Here is a 23,631-nt window from a genome sequence, read left to right as displayed (position 1 = left end):
TTTCTTATATTGTTAAACATTAATATTTTGCAAAATAATAATTTACAGTTAATTATTAATTATAATTATGTCGTTGATAAAAACAACGCTATTTCTGGCACTAGTTATTACTATATTTAGATTAAAAGATTAGATAAGATTAGATAATTATTTCACAGGTTTTACACGTATTTATTACACGTATAGTTTTATCAGTTTTATCACTCATTTTGTTAATTGCTACAATTACCATTTATTACAAATAAGTATGAGTTTTATTACTATTTCTATTATTGTCTAATTCTTATTAATTAAATAATTCTAATACACTCTTGTAATAAATAAAATAAGAAATGAGAATTATTCTTACAGTTTAATGCATATGCAAAGATAATATACAATGAGTAGAAGTGAGTAAATGTCTACATATTCGTCCAATGCTTTACATCAACCTTTTGGTCTGCAACTGTAAATATAAATGATCTAGTTTTGCTCAGATGAAGTGAAAGTAGTGTGATAGCAAATTGTTAGATCATTATTGGTCATGCAGTATTATTCAGCACTGACGTCGATGTATCATGAAAGTGTTCTTGTAATAAATGTAAAAAAACAAGTTGTAATTGTGCTACGAGTTTCCAACGGATCTACCATCAGGACTATTCGTTAAATATATTCGAGCTCAACTTTTCCGTTCAGATCTGCTGTCCAATTCTTCTTGAATCTGTTGCAATGACTTGCCCTTAGTCTCAGGCATGCAGAAATAGGTGTACGGTACGGCGGTTATCAATAACAAAGCATACACGTAGAATAAATATTTTTCCGTAATCAGATTGATTAAAGGCTGATACGTTGACGTGGAGATGAAGGAGGATATCGCTCCGACGATGCTGGCGAAACAGCTGGCTACGCACTTAACATGAGGCGGAAAAATCTCACCCAATACCGTGTTGGGTATCGAGATGATGCCGATGTACATAGATATCTGGAAGAGGAACACCGAGAAAATTGGTAGAGCCTGTAGGCTAGCGGGGTCATATCCTGCATCGAGAAGCTGATACTGTGTACTCAGACAGATTAGCGAGATTGTGACGGCCAAGCTGGAGACGATCATTAAGATCCGTCTGCCGAACTTATCGATTAGGAATATGGAGAGTACGGAGCCGACGATTCCGGTAGCGGTGACGATGATTACGATCATCGATGGCTCTATGACGGTGACTTTGGCGCTTCGCAAGATGGTCTCCATGTAGAATAATATATTATTTAAGCCGCACATCTGAAGATATACGAAGAGTAGGGACACGAGTATTTGCGCTTTCCAAATATACGGATGTTTGAATTCCTTCATAACATCCGCGAAGGGTAAACTTTTGTTCTTTTCGTGGAAGTCCTTTAGCTCTTGCAACTCCGACTCCACGTCGCAATCACGGTGATACCAGAGTATCGAGGATCGTGCTTTGGCGTCTTCTTTGGTCTTGACGAAATGATGCGGCGATTCCGGCAACCAAATAAAAATGATGATTATTACGAAGCACAGGATGAAACATATGGTAGCACTCATCTCCATACTTAAATATGCGCCTATGATGCTCATTGCTAGGTTACCTATTGATAATCCACTTACAGCTGCAACGAGAACATTAATTCTTGTCAGTATTTCTACATATAATTATTTATCATTAATATGCAGAATAGATTGAGACGAATTAGATCAAGATAAGGATTGATTGATTGATAGAGATTTTAAGTTTTTGGTGTACGGAAAAATAAAGTAACTCGCGCGTCAGAATAAAAGTTTTGATTAGAATATAATGAATATCATCTTACTTTAATCCAATTCGCTCTGTGATCCGATTCTTGTTTGTTTAATGTGCTTTTTTAGAGTTTTTTGCTTTTTTTCTGCTATATTTTATATTATTTTATATGAATAAAAAATTAAAAAATATTTACATATATAAATATGCATAAATTTAAAATTATATATTTATTTGTAATTATTATATTAATTACTTTTATGTTCAGCAAAATATTGTTAGAAATATTTTGTTACTGATTTTATAGAAATATTTATTTTATTAATTTGTTAAACATAATTTTTAATTGTGCAAATTATTTTACACAAAATTTTGTGACAGGAAAATATATTTACTAGAAATATATTTTGTTACTTTGCTTTAGTAACAAATTATATTTATTTTAACTGCACATATTTTTATATATGAACCAATTTACTCAATAAAATTTTTTACTGACGCAGATTTTGCTATAATATCCAATAATTGGTTCTAATAGTGAAGTTTGACCGCTTTTACATCGATTATATGATATTGCAGCGACGATTTTACCACGATAACAAGATCTCTATCTTTGTATATATGTATAGTTAGCCCGTATTATCGTGAATATTATCTAATATTTCTGCTGTCAAACTTTGGAAGGAATATTTTGCATTATGATGTAATTATCTGAAAATTAAATGAATGAAATCATTGACCGGTTATCGTTTCAAAATATGTCGATATCAAGTACTCTTATAGATAGATAGTATTCTTATTAGTATAGATAGTAGACTCTTCATTTAACCGTGAAATTTGACTTACACGTGCACACCAATACGAGGAATACTAACCTAAAACAACAAGAGCTCCGCGAATGGTAGGATCCGCGATCTCGCCTAGGTAAAGCGAGAAGCAGCTGTACATCTTTCCTATACTGATCCCAGCTAGTAACCTGGCTGCGTACAGCCATTCCACTCGATTAGCCACAATTATAAAGAGCCAACATAGAGTTATTGGTAAACTCGTCACGAAGACTGTTGTTTTAGTGCCGAGATAGTTGACGGCAACAGAACCAGAAATAGCGCCAATTAGCCTGCCTAGGTTCAATAGAGAAACTACCCAGGAAGCTTCGTCCATTGTCATGGGGATGTGAGATTCGGGCGAAGTCAGATATGCGATGTATGGTGAGCTCCAAATCGCTATCAGTCCCATTTGTAGCTGTAGAAGGTTAACTGAAAATCGAAAAAATATTAACTATTATTTATATTTATATTTATATTTTATAACGAATAATTATTTTCTTCGTTTATGTCAATGTAAGTGCATACTTCATCTAATTAGGAATATAATTTAAAAACTACATTAAAATATTTTGATTGATATATTTAATTATAATATTTCATCACTACTATTTTATAGTAAAAGTTATGGTAAATAGTAAATGCAGATCAAGGAAGAAATTATGAAAATTTTTACTATGTTTTTCATCAAATTACCATAGTATTTATATTATCTATGGTGTAATTCTCTGAAATTTCTTTTTATGGCCCATGGCTACTAATGTACATAGTAATTTTTACTATAAAATTTTCTCTGTGTATTAATATATATAAAATATTAATATATACGAGATACATACCTCCGAAACCAGCTATCCATTGAGGCCATCGTACTTTTTTAACTTTTTCTTTTTCTATCTTATACTTCATTGTGTGTGATCTCTCTGTAGACTGAGACTCTGTAGACTTCTCGGGAAATACTACGTTTTACTCTACTAAAAAAGCGACGAATCGTAAAAGTCGTTTCGTGTCATTGAGATAAAAAATGTAAACATTTTTTTTATGTTTAATGAGCTATTAAGGTATGATTCGCGGAAGAATTGTAGAAGTGTAGCTTCTTGTTTACTAAATTTATGTTCACATTATCCATGTATATGTATATATATATATATATTTCTTACTTAAATTTATAATATGATTAATAGAATACACAATTTATATTGTTTTATTAATATATATTATTTTATTAATATACATTGTATATGAGAAAATACTTTTACAATTACATTAAAATATTTTTTAACATAATTTAATCTATTATTTAAAAAAATTTTTGTGTATAATATTGATACAAATGTGTAAAATGTGTTGAAAACTTCCCTAAGTAATTAATAAATAATTTTCGTATTCTATGTACATTAAATTTAGTTATTTAATTAAGAACGAAATCAAGGCTATTGATAGCTGCCGAATTTAAATAAATATTTGCTTTTATATGTATGAAATTATTACAAAATAGAAGTTTTCGATATTGTAGCGCTACATAATTATTTTAAATATAAACACAACTCGTGTCGACTCGAAATCGGTATTATTCTTTTTGTTTAATTTAATTTTTTAGAGTTTAATTGTTAATTATTTAGAAAAAAGAATACCGTTCTTGCAAGAGTAGTTTTAAACGTGTCATTTGTCATACATATATTGAATATGTATATGTATGCATGTGTGTATATTTTGTATCGATATATAGTACATGATTTTTTTTTCTATTGTTTTGAATTAAATCGTCTTTGTCAACGCTAACTTGACAACCGACCCAGTAAAAAAGTCTTAGGTAAATTCATATCGTGGCAGAAAAGCAGAAAGGCGAGCAACAGGGTTCGATTCTCGAACTCGTACGAGTTTGCATACGAAAGTAACGGTGCACGTTCTATATCGATTGGTAATTTGAAATGTAAAAGGTATATATCAGTGAACGCGCAACGTTACTTTTGTATGTAAATTTTTTTTGTATGAGTTCATGAATTGGGTCTCAGAAAGAGCCAATCAGAACTAGCGTTAATGATAGAAACAGAAAAGTAGAATTATTTCTATCAACGCTAGTTCTGAATGATTTTCTGCTGTTTTGATTTTATTTTTGCTTTTCTGCTAAAGTATGAATTTGTCCTTAAAGGAATGCTGGAGACAGTCTTGTTTCACCGATTAAATAATAATTTTTATAACATTTTATACGTATTTTTTTGTAGATTTCGTTTTTTTTTAGAATTAAAGTATGTGTATTATTGTCAATCTATAGACTGGATTTTATATTGAGAACAAAAAATTTATTAATGTTAATAAAAAAATTTATTTCTGGTATAAAAACCAGTTTACATACTAATATTAATACGTATATTTTAATTCTGGAAAAGTATTTCTCCAGATTTATAAAAAAAATTTTATAAAAATTATCTCTCTCTTTTTCTCTCCCTCTAGCATTCTCTTAATTTTATTGTTTATTTAAAATTTTCCACTTGTGTAGCTATCTATTATTTCAGATAGGAAAAATGAAACGTGTAAAAACGGAAAATTTATATCTAAGTAAGACATAAATAAACTCGCTTATATTATTGTGTGCTATCAGATCAATTAATCTACTTATCGTTAAACTCACGCAGTTATTAAATCATTTGATATTGTAAAATTAGATATTTAAGTTCAGATTATTAGACTGATAAAGACTAAGTAAGTTGAAACGTATCTTATTATTTTTTAATATTAATAAAAGAACTTTATATTTTAACATTATATTCAATCTGCTTGTCTTAATCCATCTCTCTTGTAATCATTCTTCTATTACTTAGAAAAACGAGCGAAAAATATTATTATAAATCACTTGTATTTGTCAAATCGTCAAAATACTCATTGATATCAATTAATCGAAACTTGACATTGTATTACACAAAACGTAACAAAAGATATTATATTTTTATTGAGTTTTTAAACAATTATAACATTTTACAAGTTTCATTTTTTTTATATTATATTAATTATATTATTTACATTGTATTAATATAAAACTATACCTGTAAATGTGCGAGTTTACTATTATAAAATGTGCCTTCTACACTTGTTCAAAATGTTAAATAAATTATTTTAATTATATATTTTCCACATATTTTTTACATTAATATTTCAAAAAATTTTAACAAAAGTATTAAAATTAATATACGTACTTACAGAACTAGTCACACATACATTTATAGACATGATAACTTTAACAAAATTTTCTCTAACATTGATAATAATAATAATGACAATTTTTTAGGTGTCATTGTTATTAAATTTTCAAATTTGAACTTTGCGTCGTAATATCTTTTTTTATAGGGCACGCATAGAAAAAAATAAACTTTTATTATATAATTCAAATCCAAACTCGATTGAATCTATTCAGAATGGTCGATTCATCTGTTATTGAGATTCGATAATCTCGGGTATTCGTTACTGGTTGGCTTGTATAGATACACGCGACGGTCTCATGCTACGCGTACATAATACACTTAATGCGACACACTATCATGTCTCTTGATTAATGTTTACAATGTAACTAGTTACATTTTTTACTTAATCGCTTGTTTTTAGTATGCTGTGTTTAGACTATTAAAAATTGAAAACGCGTAATTATATATAAATACAAACGCAAAGTTTTTAGTTTATGTTGATATTTATATTTATTGTATGATTTATAAGAATTTTTAAATCTGATTTTACTTCGAAATATGAATAAAAACAGAAAAATGTATAAGAACGGAACATCTATGTAAGGAAAAAAAAAAAAAAATCTTATATTTTGTTATGTCATCACTACATCAATCAGTTTTAAACTTATCACTAAAATTATTTATACATTTATTAATACATTAAGGTTTGTGATTAATAGCAAGATTAGCTGAATATATGCAACATAATAACAATTAGAAATAGGCCCGAGCATGAAAAAATATTTTTGATATAAAAAGCATTTTGCAAAAATTAGCTGATTTTTATAAACAAATTATTAATAATTGAGGAAAACTTATTATTTCTACAAGCTAATTAATTCTACAGAAAAATTATTTTAACAGCATGGATTAAAAAAGAATATATTTGCAAGTGCAATTGTATTTTTAACGATTTTTATATTATTTTTTAAATAATTACAAACATTTTAATTTTTTTATTTTTATGAAACTATTTTATTAATCATTGCCTGTTACTATAACATTATTATTAAAATATCAAATTTTTTAATTTTAAACTGATATTTAATTGAAAGAGAAAAATAAAAATAATTGGGCTAATAGTTTCAATTACAAATGATTAAAGTTAATTATTAGCGAATAAAGTTGAAGCATTTAGGTTTATAACTATACATATATGTATGTATGTATCAGACGTGCACATATTGGCAGCGATTCTCTTCATCAATTCAACAGATCTTGCTCTTACGCAACTGATTTTATCACAATTTTCATAGTATTTGTACATAGTAATTTAGAAGTAAAATTAATTACGTAACAAAAATCAAATGAATATTAATAATAGTTAAATTCATCAAGTTCTGAATAAGTTTTCATAAATTGATATAAAATAATATTTAACTGTTGTACATGTCGGCATTTCTTAATATTCGCCAATAAAATCAAATTTATTTTTAAATATTTTATAAACAATATAATTAAGATATACATTTAAAATTTATATATTGCGAATATTACGAAATGTCGATATGTACAACAGTTGAATATATGTATAAGGAAAGATTAATTAAATGATTTATATGTTAGTGTTATTAAAAATTGTTATTATTTTATTATTATTTTTTGATTTTTATTGTTTTTTATATATGTATATATATATATATATATATAATGTTTGCGCATATACACAATATTTATCATAGGTATATTTTGATTCTTACATACATTTTAGATAACATGGATTCTTTATTTCTTTTTCAATAAAAGAGGATGTTAAAAATGGGCCGATTTTTGCCTCCGAAGGTATAAGTAAAAAGAATAATGTTTTTTTTAATAGATTTTGACCTTTTAAATACGAAAAAAATATTGAGAAGTTTGTGAGCGTTGGGGAACACCGTAAAAATTGAACAAGAGTATGGTAAATTTTATAAATTTGAGCCATTACAAAACGCATCCGAGTTTTTTTGGGAGGTTAAAGGGAAAAAAGGTAAAAGAAGGTATGTTTTGTGTGCATTTGTAAGGGAAAATGTAGCAATTAAGTGTGGGGACAGAGGTACTTGCAAAAATCTGCAAATAATTTGAAGAATAAGAACTTCTAATTGTGTATATAAGTGTATATAATTAAAAGAAAATAATACTTTACTTAATATTAAAGAAATTTTATTTTACTATGGGTTTTGGACTATGAGTGAAATATTTACTTGACTTCTATATATGTATTTGTAGGAGTAGTTGAGTTTGGGAAATAATAATACAAAAAATAATAATATAGTTTTAAATAAAAAATGAGAAATATATAAAGAACTTTGATAGAAAAATAAGATCTCTTTGAATATGTACAACCATAAAATAAAATTAATATTATATTTTAAAATATTATTATTAAGACTTAATAATAAAAACATTATTGCACTTACAAAAATGAACTCATGCTGTTGTACCATATTATGGCATTGATATAAATTAGGACACGTTTAACACTCAAACGTAAAAATAAAGTTGCTGTCTAAGCATATTGAAAGTATGTTTATCATGATTGAAGATTTTTTTATAACAGTTTTTGACGATGAAGGTAATCATAAAAATAATAAGTAATAGTGGTAACTATAAAACAAGTAATAATTTTTTTGCTTTCCAATTCAATATTTAAAACTATATGACATAACAACAATATCTAAAATGGCATGTAATTTAATATTTATTATTCACTTGTAGCTTATTCTAGACAAGTTCTTTGTTTTTAACAAATATAATTATTTGTATAGTCGTGAATCTTTTCTCGTAAACAATTTTTTTATATAGTGTTTTATGTAAATATATAATTATATATAAAATATATGTTTATATACGTTTTATAAATTTGTTCACGGACTTTTGTTGAATCTTGAGCACTTTTTTATATTAAACATTTTTTAGTACATTATTGTACTTGCAAATATGATTACTACTATGCAATTAATTAGAATAGAAGTAGCAATATAGCAAAAAAAATAAAATGGAATATTTTTGCATTTTGAAAAACAATTAATAATAAAATTTGACTTTACATACCTTTATAAAAACTGTCAAAAATTATTAATTCTGATGTTGATATATTCTCCAATATGTCTTAGAATTCGTCTAACTTTGTTGGAGCTGTTAAAGTTATGGAACGTCTTATCCGGGCAACAGCTTGGCAAATATTAAATGATGTGAATTGATAATACGAGCAAGGCAATAGCTTTGCTTTTGCATCGTCGATAACATAGATCGTGTACAAACAATAAAAAAAGATGATGAATTTTTGTTATTATATTTATACAAGTTTTTAAAGAAGGCATGTAAGTTTAAAATTATTGAGTTTTATTGTTGTTTTTTGCAATATTTATTGTTTTTTATCAGGTCTTGTATCTTATTTCGTATGTACAAAATAAAAAACATGTATTTTAATTAATAATGAATAACTTTATTCGTTACAGAGGATTTGATTAATGTATAAAATATATATTTTGATTAATTATTTATATGTTGAGGGAATTAATAATTATGTAAAGAATTTGTTATAAAGAATTTGATAAACGTATTTCTGAAGAAAAAAATGGTAATTATTTTTTGTTTGTTTTGATGATATAAACAGCTGTTATTATATGAAGTAAATGAGTAAATTTTATTTATTTAATTTTAAAAATGAATATGAGCTGAATTATTATTTTTACGTAGAAGTTTTGTTGTTGCGCATTCTGTATTTGTTTTTCAACAATACAATTTTATATATAGAAAATTAATTTTAAAGTCTTCAACTATTTAAAAAATGTATACACAAGATGTATATGAAAAAGAATAAAAAGTTTAAATCTTATTTTACTTAATATTTTATAAATTACACTTATACATAAGTTAAAAAAATATAATGAGCTAATTGTAAGCTGAAAAGCTAAGTAAATAGGTAGTTAAGATAATTAATGTTTCTAAATGCATGATATCAGAAGACATGATTGTGTCTTACATTAAGTGAATATGATGAGGCAAAATGTAATAGTTTACATGTTCTGTCTATCAACGTTTCTAAAAATGGGATTAGACTAAGCGAAAATAAATATAAAATAATTTTATATTTACTATATTATAACTAATTCTATATAATTTGCAAAATTTTTTTTTTGTTAAATATGTAATCTTATTGTCTTTATCTTATTTATTGGCGCATTTTTTTCCGATATTTTTACAATATTATTTAATATTTCATATTTATCCACAGAAGTTTTAATAAAATTGTTTTTTTTTATTTATGATATATAATATTTTATATATTATTTTAAAATTTATGTGTGTGTGTGTTCTACAATTTTTCGTAAAAAAACATGTATTAAATTGAAAATTTAGCGAGTTAAATGAGATATTTTCGAAAACTGTTACTATACTTAAAATGGACAAAAATTAAAAAGTAAAAATAATTTTATGATGAAATACAAACATATTGCGAAGTTATCTTTCATTTTATTGTATATAAAATATTTATAGATTTTACATGTTTTTTATTTGTAGTTAAGCACACCTGCAATAACAAATTGAAGTTTTAATGTTTTAATCCAATAAATAGAATTCTTTTTGAAAGGTTTTATCTGTTAGAAAAATAAATAACAAAAATTATAAACTATTTCTTATATGCACATATGTATATATTAGTTTAATATTATCACTAATTTTAATAACTGTGTGATGTGATACGAAGTGCTGTAAATTTATAAGAAGAATGATACTTTGTAATACAAATATTTACTTTTAATTAGTACGAGTTTGATAGCAATTGCTATTATTATTATTGAAAATTTAACTTACGGACAATATATAAAGGACAAAACAAACTTGATGTAAAAACGCAAGGTCGCACTCGACGATGAAGCACGCAAGCAATAAATTGAACAGCGCAATAACTGCGTTAAATAACTTACGGTTCTTGCACACGCGTCAGAAAGAATGTGACAACGCACCTCACGCGATAAAAAGTACGCAGTAACCAATCAATCCCTCACATTTAAGGAATAATAGATAGGTAATTTAAGAGATAATTGGCTACCTCGCCGTTTCTTATCTTGTAGAACGTGCTATACGTGTTATGCGTGATATACATGGATGTAAAAAAAAATCTTAAATTAATTATGAATATTTGTAGATAAAGAAAAGAGGAAAAAAATGAAGTATGAGAGGAGAGGAAACATATAAACTAATATAAATTAATAAATGCGTAAACTATAAAAACCAAAAACAGTTTAAAATAATTTAATCAATTTGGTCAGAATTTTGATATACATTTTGCGGTTTATGATTTCGAATGATTTGAAATCACAAAGAAAAATTGATTTATATTTTGTTAATGTTTTTTTTTATTTTTTTTCGTATTTTTTTTCTATTTTATATTATATATTTTATTATATATATGTATAAATCTAATTATAATTGTATTTAATAAAAAGATAGTTAAAGCATCTGAAAAGTGATAAAAAGTAGTCGGAAAGAAACACCTTTTTTTAGTTGAAGTTTTAATTTTATATAAAAGATTAAATTTCTAAAGAAAAGAAAAGAGCTTTATTTAACTTAATAATATTTACTTTATTTTAATGATATCTTATCACTTCTTTTTTTAACTTAACAGTGAATTTTGGTCGATTATTGTAATTGTAAAAATCGTTTAAAATACTGTTTTAAAATACAATGGCGAATTTTGAATCATTTTTATTATAAATCATTTTTATTATAAATAAATAATTTATTTGTTCTAATAATATAATTTTAATCAAATATTAAGAATTTTTTGTATATGTATGAACCAAGAATATCATAAACGTATTTTATGCGTTGTGTTATGTATTAATTATTATAAATTAAATTTGACTTATTATTATACGTGATTATTATTGCTCATATTTTTAAAGTTTATCGTGTATTTTTAAATTTTATATACGAAGAACCTAGAAAAGCCAAAACAACAAATTTAAAAAAACAATTTAACTAAAATTAAAACTATTATTGTTCAGACAGTTTCTTTCAATTTTCAATTCAAAATTATTACTCATATTTAATGTTAAATTTTTTTGCTATTATTCAATTATCTGTAATCAGCCTTTTTTATATTATAAATTTTAGGTTTTTACATTTATTTGTATAAATTATACTAATATGTACAATATTAAAGAAAGTATATTACACATTTTCCATTTCATTGCATTTTTTTCATACAACAAATAATTATTATTCTATATTCTGAGAGAGTTTTAGATAATTTACTATGCTTGAGTATTTTCAGTTTCAACGCGTGTCTCTTGTTGTGATCTTTCAGTAGCACTTCTTGCGGTTATCATGTCTTGAATTTCCTATCAACATTGGTAATAATTATAATGACATGCAATATTTACATCGAATTTGTATAAAGCTTTCTATATTTCGTAGCAATATCTAATATGTGATCAAATTACCTGTAACGTCTTTCCTTTTGTCTCTGGTACCACGGTGAGTGAATATACTAAGCTGATCATAATGATCACTGCATAGATCCAGAAGACGTATTTTTCCGTGATTATATCTACTAGCGGCTGATACGTTCTAGAAGCGATAAATGCGAATACTGCTGACGTGATGCTTCCAACGAATCCAGCCACGCTTTTCAGATCGGACGGAAATAGTTCGCTCAACATTGTGCTAGGCACCGGTGTGAGTCCGAAACACATTAGTGTAAACATCAATAGTGACAAAACTACCAACCATTCAAAATCACCGGGATCGTAGTCATGTTCTATCAGAAAGAAATGCAAACCTAACAATATATGGCCGACTATTACGCCAAAGGCTGAGATCGCTAATAGAAATCTGCGACCGCAACGATCGATGGCAAATGCGCCCAACCAACCGATAATTATACCTGTAAAACAGTTAGATAAAATATTTAATTATTTAGACTATTTTATTAAGACTAATTAATTTAACCTACGTGTGCTTAACAGAAGTATAAACAAAGCTTAAAGTTAATCATATATACACGGAGAAAATAGCAAAAATTACTATAATAAGCAGTAAGCACGGACCAAGGAAGGAAATTATAAAAATTTTTATTGTGTTTTTCATTAAGTTCCTATAGTGCATATATATATATATATATATATATATATATATATATATATAATATGTATATATATTTGCGCTATTTATGATATAATTCTTTGAATTTTTTTTCTTATGGTCTGTGTCTACTTCCAAACACAGTAATTTTTTATATAAAATTTTTTTCCGTATAAGATAGTCCACAGTAGAGTTTGAAACAGTTCTATTAATATAAGATAATACAGAATGAAGAGATAATAAATAATATTATCAATATCAAACATACTGACTGCACTGATGATAATTACTAAAGTCGAAGGCATGATCGATGTGAACAATGCCTTCCTCACAATAATCTCCATGTAAAATACAATAGTGTTTGGTCCACTGAGTTGCATAAACATAAATAGCAATATTATCATTATGAAAGAGCGACGGTTTTTCGGCTCTTTTATCTGTTCCCATCGGTCCTTGATGCTTATCGCACGCGTCAACTTCACGAAATGTTCTACACCTTCTATTTCGTTTTTCACATCAGGTTTTCGGTAATACCATCGAATGGCTTGTTCTGCTCTAGTATTATAAAACACAAAAATATCATTAACTTACACAGAATTGTTAGAGAATTTACATATATAGAAAGTACATAAAGTATTTCTCACTTATCATAATCATCTTAGGATCATTGATTGATAATTTTATTCTTATATGTTTACAATTATAATATTTGCACAATTACTTTCTTTGCTGTAACTCTTACAGGTCTTTATTCTATTTTTTATATTGTGCTTGAAATTTATACGCAAACACGAACAAACATATAAACATTTTCTATATTATCACAAGATACAATTAATACAGATAAAACTTCTTTTAATTGATCAATTCGACAAGTTTTATTACGTAAATTAACTGTAATGTAATAAATTTTTTAATATAACTTTATGTTTTTTTTTAAGTGATATAAATTAAATAGAACAAAGGAAGAAGTCGTTATAAAAACATTATATGTTTATGAATATCGGCAAATTCATGGTTCGATATACGTATAATACATATATCTTTTGTGCCAAAAGACCACAAAGTATGTCATTTCGATAATTAAATTGTTAAAATATTAAAGAATTATTAAATTTATTTAGCACTGAAAGGAAATCAGCATATAACTGATTTATATTTTGACTTATAATACCAATTTTTACGATACTAATGTATTTGATAATTTCTTATTTTTCCTTTATATTTTAACAATTTGAATATCAAGATGCACTTTAATGGTTTTTTTTGCTACAAGAGATAAATCGAATCATGAATTTCCTTATGAACTTATAATGTCTGTGTAACGATTTTTATTTTTTGTTTTTTGAAATTTATATTACTTAAAAAGAACCTAAAGAACTTTGAGGTTGTAAAATTTTTTAAAAGGATAAAAAAGTTGTATACATATAATATTAATTTTATTTGTAATATGAATAATAAACACGATTTTTTCAAACAATGTTTTTTTAGAATCGTACTTTTGGGAAATTAATTGGTGTTTGTTTGTGCCGCAGAACAACGACAATTTTTTTTATATCGCATTTATATAAAAAATTGTTTTAAAAGTTAATTATAATTGTGTAATTATATAGTAATATAAAATGCGTTATTTGCTGAATAACTCGTTTTTTTTTAATTTTAATTTGTGAATTTCTTTGTCTACTTGATTATTTATTTTTCCGTTTCGATTAACTATTTGAATTAACTACTATTGAATAGCAATTGATAAAAAATTAAATACAGCTGTGTTTTTCTTATCTACACGAGTAAATCCCTTTCTAAGATGTACACATATAAAAGACTTTCATTAAAAAACTAATATATTATAATATTTTTATGGGTATAATATCAAAAAAATTGATAAAATTATATGGTTTTTTTAGGACAATATTGATTTAGAAAATATAAATAGCGGAAAATAGTCGTTAATAAAAAAACGGAACAAAATTTTCTATTTATATTTTTCTTTAAAAATATTATAAGTAATCCATAATGATTATGATAAATGGGCAATCTGTATAATACTTAATAAAATATATATTTACTATTATAAATGATTTAATGCAATTTATTAATTAAATCAACCGAGAAACTTATATGGTTGCACTATACTATTGATATTTATTGAAATATTAAGAAAAATGTTTTGAATCGCTTTAAATCAAAACCCGCTTTAAATAAATGTTTATTTTCCTTACATTATATGGATTGCTTAAATAAAGATACTATTAAATAAAGATATTATTAAATAACAAAAACATTTTGCTATTTGAGGCGGAAACAATCATGAGTTGTTAAGTAACAAAGTTGAGAATTTGATATAACTTCGAATATCTATTTTGTGAAGCAATTGTATAAACAAAAAAATTATGTATATTTACCTCTTAGTATCATTATGTCGTACATAATAATACGGCGACTGCGGCAGGAATGGAAAAATACTCAAGTAGCCTATCGTTATTATCAAACTAATGATACCGAAATACATCATTGGCATATTGGGACCCATTATATTACCAAAAAGCGTGCCCATGGGGAAACCATTGAGAATCAGACACACCAAGGCGCCACGGATCGATGGTGCCGAAATTTCACCGATGTAAAGCGGATAACAGCCGACCATCATTCCCGTTGATATACCTGATTAAGATGATATAATTTTGTAACAGATGTAAAACTATATAGGCTTTGGATTAAGTTTAACAAGGAATGGAATCCTGTAAAGTGAGCGTGAAATGGAAAGCGATTGTTTAAATAGGATAAAAGACAATAGGGGATTGGAAAACTAATGAATGATTGGTTAGATGTAGAAAGGGTATGAATAGAAGGAGTAAAGGATTAAGTCCATGAATGACATGATTAATGAATCGACTTATCCTGCGTGTCGCTGTATCAAACAGCTGTGACAGATACCGTTACCTGAAAATATTCTCGAAACGTACAACCACATGGGAGAAGTGGCGCAAATTATGCAAATCCAGCCAAAAATTATGGGCACTCCCGTTAACAGAACAGACATCTTGCTGCCGATAAATTCTAAAAGGAGAGATCCAATGACGGCACCCAAGAGGCGTCCGAGTGGCAATAGAGAAGCTATCCAGGATCCTTCTTCGTATGTTACACGAAACGGCGGGTCCTCACCGGTTAGTTGTGCCAAATAAGGCGATGTCCAACCAATTGCGAGACCAATACTGATGCTCAATAGAGTTACTACGGCACAATATTTTGTTATAGCTTGCAAGAGATTGATGGAATCGAATTCATTTTACTTACGTTTATTTGTTAACAATATAAAGTACATAGGAATATATTAATCTTCTATATTGAAATTTTGTTTTAAATTGGACTAAGTTTCATGAATTAACTAACCTATTACACTTGCAAACCATTGAGGCCACAATTGAAGTAAAGCTTCGAATGTTTTTGTCATTTTTACTTCGAATTTGTTACGGTGTTACACGTGTATCTGCGATAAAAATACAAATGATAAAGATAAGAAATATAGTTATTGCGTTATTGTATATGATTGCAATTATTTTCATTTTAAGTTTGATATTTTGTTTAATTAGCTAATTAGCTATTAAAGTAAGGAGATTATCGGGACAGAAAGTTTTTATTCGATAGCAAATCAGCACGTTCGGAAAACTAATCAGAAAATTATAATAAATAAATAATTTATGAATTTAATGTCTACAAGAGCTAACATAGGCTTTGCTCATGTATACTTAGATTTAATATTACAAAATATCTTAAAATATCGTAAATATTTTGACTCGTAATTCTCTTAAATACATATATGTAGATCAACAATAGTCATAAAGATTAATAGTCAATATGATGCGTTGAATCATAAGTAGTCAAAACAAAAGTCATATATGTATTACTTACATAAATGTAGTCAATTAAATTACAATTTATTGCAATAAATTGTTCAGTAATGAAATGATAATTGGTATTTAAAACACGTAGACCTTTTGGCACTCACAGCGCATTTAAGCATTATTACTTGTTTTTGTTTAATATTTGCTATACAATAAAGATGAAATAATACTCAAAGCGTTATAAGTGTTATTATATAACGAATGCAGCTGTAGTGTGGACAACTCACATTATCCAAAAACTATTGATTATAATTTTTAACGATTCAATGCAAACAAATACACTTTGAAATTTGGACAAGATAATAAATTATAAATTTGTATATATAAAGAATTAAAAATTGAAATACTGAAAGAACGATGATTTTGCAAGAGATAATTGTCTAAAACAGTATATAAATATATTAGCCCATTATATTCTTAATTCACTTTTATCGATAAAAATGATTTGAGAACATAGGTCATTATCTCTATCGAAGCAGAGAGAAGAAAGCATTAACATTTAAGTAAATAAATTAGAATGTAACTGCTCAAGCAATTTTGTATCGTCTTTCGTAAGTTTAAATTGTGTTTTTGTTTATGCAGTTCAAACTGTGTCTTAGCTTATCCATACCAAATAATAAACGCCTAATAGTCGTCTATTAGACGCCATCGACGTCTAATCGACCTCGCTCCAATTTGTTTGTTCTCTCTGGGTATGTATAACAATTATATTGATGATTGATCTTTATACCTATTGTTCCACATATTGAAGAAGATCCAATCATGAGTCGAAACGTCTATGACATTTTAAGATATTTTTATTATAATAATATTGCATATACACATAAATAACCTGTATTGGTTCTTATAGGCATTATTATATATTTTTTAAAATTTATATTCTTTGAAATTTTAATTTTACTTTATTTAGAAATCTCGAAAAGTTTCAAAAGTCTGTGTGCGCTCGTAGACGTATGTCTATGAAATATATCGAAAAAATTACGGTTATCTCCGGCTTGAACTGTCATTTCATCGGATTTGCACACATCGGCACTCGTTTATTTCACATCGGGTACAGCGCGTACATTTTTCATTTATTTAGCGGTAAAAATCATTTTTCGACAATGGGATACGTCAATTCCGCAACGAGTCGACTGTGACATCTGTCGATAATACAAGTTTGATTCGAGAATAAATAGACGTTGCTGTGGTTTGCTACGATAAACGTGTATGAAATAAGACACTTGTTTTCATAACGATTAGATATCAAGTGGAAAGAAAATTTTAGCGGAATGAAAACGTGTATAATGGATTTATACTTTTTCCTAGAACGTGTTCTGCAACGCGCGATACTGGTTTGGCTTTCTAATTCATGCAAGCACACATTGCCTTTGATATTTAAAATTACATCGGCCGTTTTATCATGCAAGATGTTCCCGATTTGCACGTACAAATTGAGTTTAAATATATTATGTTATCACTTTTTTTGCATACTTATAACGTGATTGTATGATTAACCTTGTGTAAACAGACAAACGTTTATAAGATTTGAATTAATTTAATAACACAATAATTATAATAAAATTGTTAAAATAATAGTATAAAAATAAATACTAAGATTCATGTTCTGAACTTTCTTTTATCGATAAATGTAAATTATATATTTATTTCTGATATATATATATACACTAACGAAAACTACGTATTTAAAGAGACATTTATTGATAAAAGTTAGTTAAAAAGATGGGCCTTAAAGCTTTAAAATCATATAGAAACAATAATATTATACGAGTCTAGATTTTTGTACTAAACAATTATTAAAATAATAAATAGAGGTCGAGATGTTTGTTTAGTTTAAATTATTTGTTTAATATATAATATATTTGTTTGATATATGTTGATTACTTTAAATTATTTGTTTAGTATTAATATTTAGCTCAGCTTATTTGTTATTGTTTTTATTTGAATTTAATTTTTTTTTCCACGCCACGCAATGCTATTTTATCTATAAAAATTTTGAAGAAAGGTTGCCAATACTGGAATGTTTTTAAAGCGGCACTTCTTTATTTTCTGGAAACTAAGTATTGCACTGTATTACAGAATAAAAAGTAATTTACTTAGATAATTAAAAAAATAAAAATTTATAGTTTACATTTATAGCATTTTTTCTATATGAAATCTGCTAAAAAGAAAAAAGTGAGAATAAAATTTGCATGATATTCTTTTACAAATTGCATAGTTTAAACAATGTGCAGTAAATATATTATTGACAATATTAGATGACTTTTACGTGTTGCTGCTTTATAAAAATTGTCTTGTTTGTACTTTTTCTTTCGTATTTTTATCATATTGCGGTGAAACATAAAATCGTTGTTGAACGTAAATGTATCTCTTTATTACTGATTGTGAGAACACTTCGTAGATGTGTGGTTTGTTTTTTTCATAACATAATTTATGTCAAATAAATTGTCTATTTCTTGAGTAAATTGTTTATTTTTTTATCTTTAAATTAGTTTTATTTAAAAATGCTTAATTCTAATCTTATTACTTTATAAACTTTGTTGTTTAATACATAGAAATGATCTATTATTTAGCGTTCTTTAATTTATTTACAGTTAACTTTTTTATTACGGGGCTATATCTGAATTCTGCCATTACTATACGCCAGTTTTAGAACTCACATATTCATTTATATTGCGAAAACATAAAGTATGAAATAGTATTACATAAACTACTACACTACCTGATAGAAGACACTTTCTAGTTTACATTTGTTTTCAAAGTTCATGTACTTTTAGGTTTTGTTTAAGAAACAAAGTTGAAAAACAAGTGCTATGCCGGTATTGATGACCTTTCTCTATTATTCACTTAATACCGTATTACTTTTTCACCGCAATCGTAATCGCGAACAAATTCTTTTAAAATCTGATTATTAAAAAACGCAATTTCAATTTTAACGAAATGCAAAGTTTTGAAACGAAATACTCGAAAATGTATCATAGTGTCGAACAAAAAAAAAAACTCAGGAAAAATTGTGATATTTTTAACGGCTTAAAAAACCTATCAGGTTTTATAACGGTACACTGATACTGTTAATAGCATCGTTCGGAGACCAATCGTAAGTGCTAAGTATACAAGCGATATACCGATGTAATAGAAAAACGACGATTCTCTATTTGCATGTGGCAATAAATCGTAAAATAACGTACAACGTTTGAGTACGCTTTTATCACAAAATTACTGCGTACGTTTTATCAATACGAGTTTGTAATTTTAAACTTAATTTTAGCTGTTTATTAAGAGAATTAATTCCGCACGATTGCCGTCAAATAAGTTCCTCGACCGCGCATCCTTGCGACTGATGTGCAACGAAGTATTTTTCTGTTTTTTTTTTCTTTAAACAACGAAACAAAAAAAAGTAATACCAAGTGATACCGCCTTCTCGTTTTGCGTAAAAAAGGAAATTTTATTCTGTGTTTGTAGTACCGCGGAATTACGTGCGCATGATTTGAATTTTTACCAAACTTTATTAAATTCAGAGGATTATTTTTTATTTCATTTAACTCCCCGGGATTCAATATTCACAGCGGTTAACTTGTAACGAAATCAACGTAAAACTGACTTCGACTTAATAGTTGCGAGAGGAGATCTTTATCGATCGCGGACGATCTCCGTTCGCATATATTTTTGCTTGTTATACGTACCATCGGGAAGAACTCACGTCTCGCTGAGGACAAATATTGGGACATACGCTAAAATCGTTAACAGATTGCGTTGATTCAGCGGGGACGAAAACTGTTGCGTGCTCGTGATGTGCGAATTTCAGAACGGCGATATTCCGGGCGACGTTAGAGCGAGCGACGCCGAAACCCATGGAAGCCGAGAGCCAACTTAAATGGAACAAAATAGAGTTATGTCACACGAAAGGGTACTGCCGTCCTCCCTGGTCTCTTACAGCCGGAGGATAATAGCTTTCGAAACGTAGTCTCGGAACTCCCGGTTCTTGCGCCGCGAAGTATTTCGCGTTGCGTCGCGTGGCCTCTCTCTTTACTGACGGGGCGGCAGAAGTGAATGAGGAGAACGCTTGCTCCGCTGTTTACATCGCATTATCTACCGTTGACAAATTTATGACCCCTGACACTGCTACTTTCACACCTATCTCATTCTTCCTTCTTCGCGAGCTCCAGCTTCGGTCGCTCCTGCTGAGCGCATGCCGGGAAACGGGATGTGGTCGTTATCCCTCGGTCGCCCGGAGCTTTCGAGAAACGTCCATTATGTGCAGTACGCTGCGTAATTAGGGACTTTAATACAATAAGTCAATTCTTATTATTATGCAAGCACGCGCAGCCTTCCGCGCTATCGCTTGCATCGCATGATTCGGCGCGCGTCTGCTCACAGCCGGCGTCTTACTTATCGCAATTGTTGATTCTCGGCAGCAAAGTTGTTGACACTACTTACTCATTTCCATTTCGGCAACTCATTTAACACACACAGCGCTCTTATTTCGTATATTGTTCATTTTGGCACCGCGTGATCGATAAAAACGAACTTGGGATTACAGATGTATTCCCATTTTTGTTTGTGCTTGTCAAATAAATATTTATAATTTTACGAAAAGATGTTAGAGGCATTGCATAAATTCGGAGTTAAGTTGAAAGTTTTATTTTGTTTATCCGCTACTGCTCGTGAGACAGGTAGGGGCGAACGTGTCTACAGTATATTTCGTCTAGTATATTTCCTGAGCGAGTACGAACAGGCTGGAGGAACGTTTCCTAGGTAGATGAAGGCGGTATATTGCTACAAGCAGCGCTAGTGAATTACATGGGACTTCCTGCGCAGAAGGAACTTACAAAGTGGAGACTCGTGTAGCGCGCCAACAGGCCGGTATAAAAAAAAACAAGCTTTACTTTACAAGCTCTTAAATAATTATTAAAAATATACATCAGATTTCTTATGTTCTTTTATGATGAGACTGAAAATTGGTTCCTTATTTAACACGATTGTGCTCCTAGACGTTTTATGATGATACTAATTTATGATACCAATATTAATTAAGATAATCAAGGATAAATTGAAAATTTGCTTCCACGAATTCTGCGATAAGCCTGTGTAAATGTGCTATGCCAACAAATGCACGTGGCAAGTCTTACCTAAGGTGACGTATTGATCTACTCGTTGCCCATTGCGTTTCGACTAGGAAAGGATAATGCGATCGGGCACCGAAAATCTCGATTCTATCGCGCGGCGCTCGACTGGAAGGTGTGCTCGATAATAAGCACACCTGACGAAATTCAATTATGCGATTCCCGTGGGCGAGTAACCCAATTTGCACGTCATCAAGCCGTACACGGGGAAACCAGTTCGAAGACTATCCCGACGGTATACAGAGGTATACCTATACCAAATATTGAAGTTCCCGGATTGCATAGGACTGCCCTCGGGGACGCCAAATAACCCGTACCGACCTCCAACTACGTGGATACGATTCGTCTGAACGACGGGTGTAATTGCCTGTAATCTACCGCGACGCGGTCGCATTATAGAGATCATTTAAGGGAGAGCACCGCCGTTCAACACGGTTCCGCCAATATTATCGGCAAACGTTGTTCAAAAACACTTTGTGAATTTAGGTTACTAATGGTCACGAATGTTTGATTCACCCTGTATATCATAAGTTTGGTATATAGTGGTACGGAAGATAAAACATTAATTTCGATTTACGATGGATAATGTTGTCGTCAATGTTACCAATGTCAATAGCACTTAGTGACATTATGTACTTTATGTTGATAATTAGCTACGTCAAAATTTATCTCTATTATCATTATCTGTTTTTTCCTCTATTGTTATTTATTAACGTGTTAACTGTATTGTTAGTTGTCGCACGGGTTTCTCTTGGGATTTGTCTCATTAGAAAAACGAATTAAAGGTTGTAAATGCATTACTGTAATTGATAACTGCAATTTTGATACGTACATTTATTTGGTCTTTTAATTAATATTACATTATTGATATAATATTGTCAATTTGTATATTATAATTAATTGTATCTAGAAAAGTTATGCGTTACAAGTAAATCATTACTTTTTTTTATAATAGTGATTTGATAATGTTACAATTTTTTATATAAATTTTCTATAACATTAGATGTAGTCTCTTTTAACAAATTACCATTACCAAATCATCATTATAAAAAAATAGCAGTAACGATAATGATGCTACTTATAATTTATTACTTCTTATTCGTGATTGTATTTTATACGTCACATGTCAATAACATTGATGGTCTCTAATATTCAATGCGTTAATACCAGCGATATTTACAAATTATCAATAATATGAGACAGCAATTTACGTTATTCAGATAATTATATGATACGTACGCTGACTACGTAAGACGATCGCTATAAATGTACCGATTTCTTGGTACGACGCACCTCTTCGAAGAGATCGCTCCGTCTACACCTCTTGTTTCCAACGGTCTCGCTTGTCATCAGGGAGGTTCTTGAGGTCTCTTTGGTGCCATCGTCAAACGATCATGATCAAACGGACCACAGAAGGCGTGATTCCTCGCTTTTACTTGATTCACGTCCACTTCTGTGATGCTAATGTAATACATATTGATTGAGCACATTCCACTAATTAGTAAGACCTTTTTTCCTTATAAATAAACGTGCGTGATGTTGAACTTTTGGATAGAACTCACTAATTTAGAAAACAAAGATTGGAATAGAAAATTTGTACGTCTAAATTTGTACATAATTTCTTTTTCCTGTTCTTTTGTAAGTAGTAATATAATAGTGGAATTAAGAAAAGAACTTCAAGTACCTTATAATATATATTGAAATTTTTGTTAAATATCTAGAAATGTACGAAAATATATTAAACAAATATTCTTAATTTA

The 23,631-nt window shown here is 28.4% G+C and overlaps 3 protein-coding genes across 6 annotated transcripts in view; 1 reads left to right on the top strand and 2 right to left on the bottom strand.

Annotated features, from left to right (window-relative positions):
• Window positions 1-23,631, top strand: part of LOC105834482 — a 289,072-nt gene that overhangs the window by 51,398 nt on the left and 214,043 nt on the right. The gene's annotated exons all lie outside the window — the stretch shown is intronic.
• LOC105833858 (facilitated trehalose transporter Tret1) lies at window positions 156-9,033 on the bottom strand. Of its 2 annotated transcripts, none has more exons than XM_028194314.2 (4): window positions 8,806-9,033; window positions 3,397-3,528; window positions 2,609-2,989; window positions 156-1,605 (listed from the first exon to the last, which is right to left on the bottom strand). In XM_028194314.2, the coding sequence occupies exons 2-4, from the start codon at window positions 3,464-3,466 to the stop codon at window positions 659-661; spliced, it is 1,398 nt and encodes a 465-aa protein (XP_028050115.1). In that variant the 5' UTR covers window positions 3,467-3,528; window positions 8,806-9,033; the 3' UTR covers window positions 156-658. The 2 variants fall into 2 exon arrangements, with proteins under 2 accessions (XP_028050115.1, XP_012531347.1); XM_012675893.3 differs by having other exon boundaries at window positions 3,397-3,531; window positions 8,806-9,031.
• The window catches only part of LOC105833859 (facilitated trehalose transporter Tret1), a 48,613-nt gene continuing 36,435 nt past the window's right edge, over window positions 11,454-23,631 (bottom strand). Inside the window, exons 1-7 of one of the 3 annotated variants that reach the window (XM_036283270.1) lie at window positions 20,432-23,626; window positions 16,237-16,333; window positions 15,787-16,077; window positions 15,249-15,507; window positions 13,115-13,401; window positions 12,207-12,649; window positions 11,454-12,104 (exon numbers count right to left, since the gene is read on the bottom strand). In XM_036283270.1, coding sequence (XP_036139163.1) covers window positions 12,018-12,104; window positions 12,207-12,649; window positions 13,115-13,401; window positions 15,249-15,507; window positions 15,787-16,077; window positions 16,237-16,297 — 1,428 coding nt within the window. In that variant the 5' untranslated portion in view covers window positions 16,298-16,333; window positions 20,432-23,626 and the 3' untranslated portion in view covers window positions 11,454-12,017. Of the gene's footprint in view, window positions 12,105-12,206; window positions 12,650-13,114; window positions 13,402-15,248; window positions 15,508-15,786; window positions 16,078-16,236; window positions 16,334-17,730; window positions 18,611-20,431; window positions 23,627-23,631 lie in introns of those variants that run through there. The other 2 variants (XM_012675895.3, XM_036283271.1) reach the window with 2 other exon arrangements.

The sequence above is a fragment of the Monomorium pharaonis genome, chromosome 2 (assembly GCF_013373865.1).
Source record: "Monomorium pharaonis isolate MP-MQ-018 chromosome 2, ASM1337386v2, whole genome shotgun sequence".
Taxonomy (NCBI): Eukaryota; Metazoa; Arthropoda; class Insecta; order Hymenoptera; family Formicidae; genus Monomorium; species Monomorium pharaonis.
The sequence above is the reverse complement of the archived record's forward strand: the minus strand, read 5'-3'. Positions and strand labels throughout refer to the sequence as shown.

Coding starts and splice junctions, on each gene's coding strand:
- LOC105833858 (XM_028194314.2), bottom strand. CDS start 3,466: ATGAAGTATAAGATAGAAAAAGAAAAAGTTAAAAAAGTACGATGGCCT. Junction 2,990..3,396: donor ATGGATAGCTGGTTTCGGAG/GTATGTATCTCG, acceptor TTCGATTTTCAG/TTAACCTTCTACAGCTACAA. Junction 1,606..2,608: donor CGGAGCTCTTGTTGTTTTAG/GTTAGTATTCCT, acceptor TTCTCGTTGCAG/CTGTAAGTGGATTATCAATA.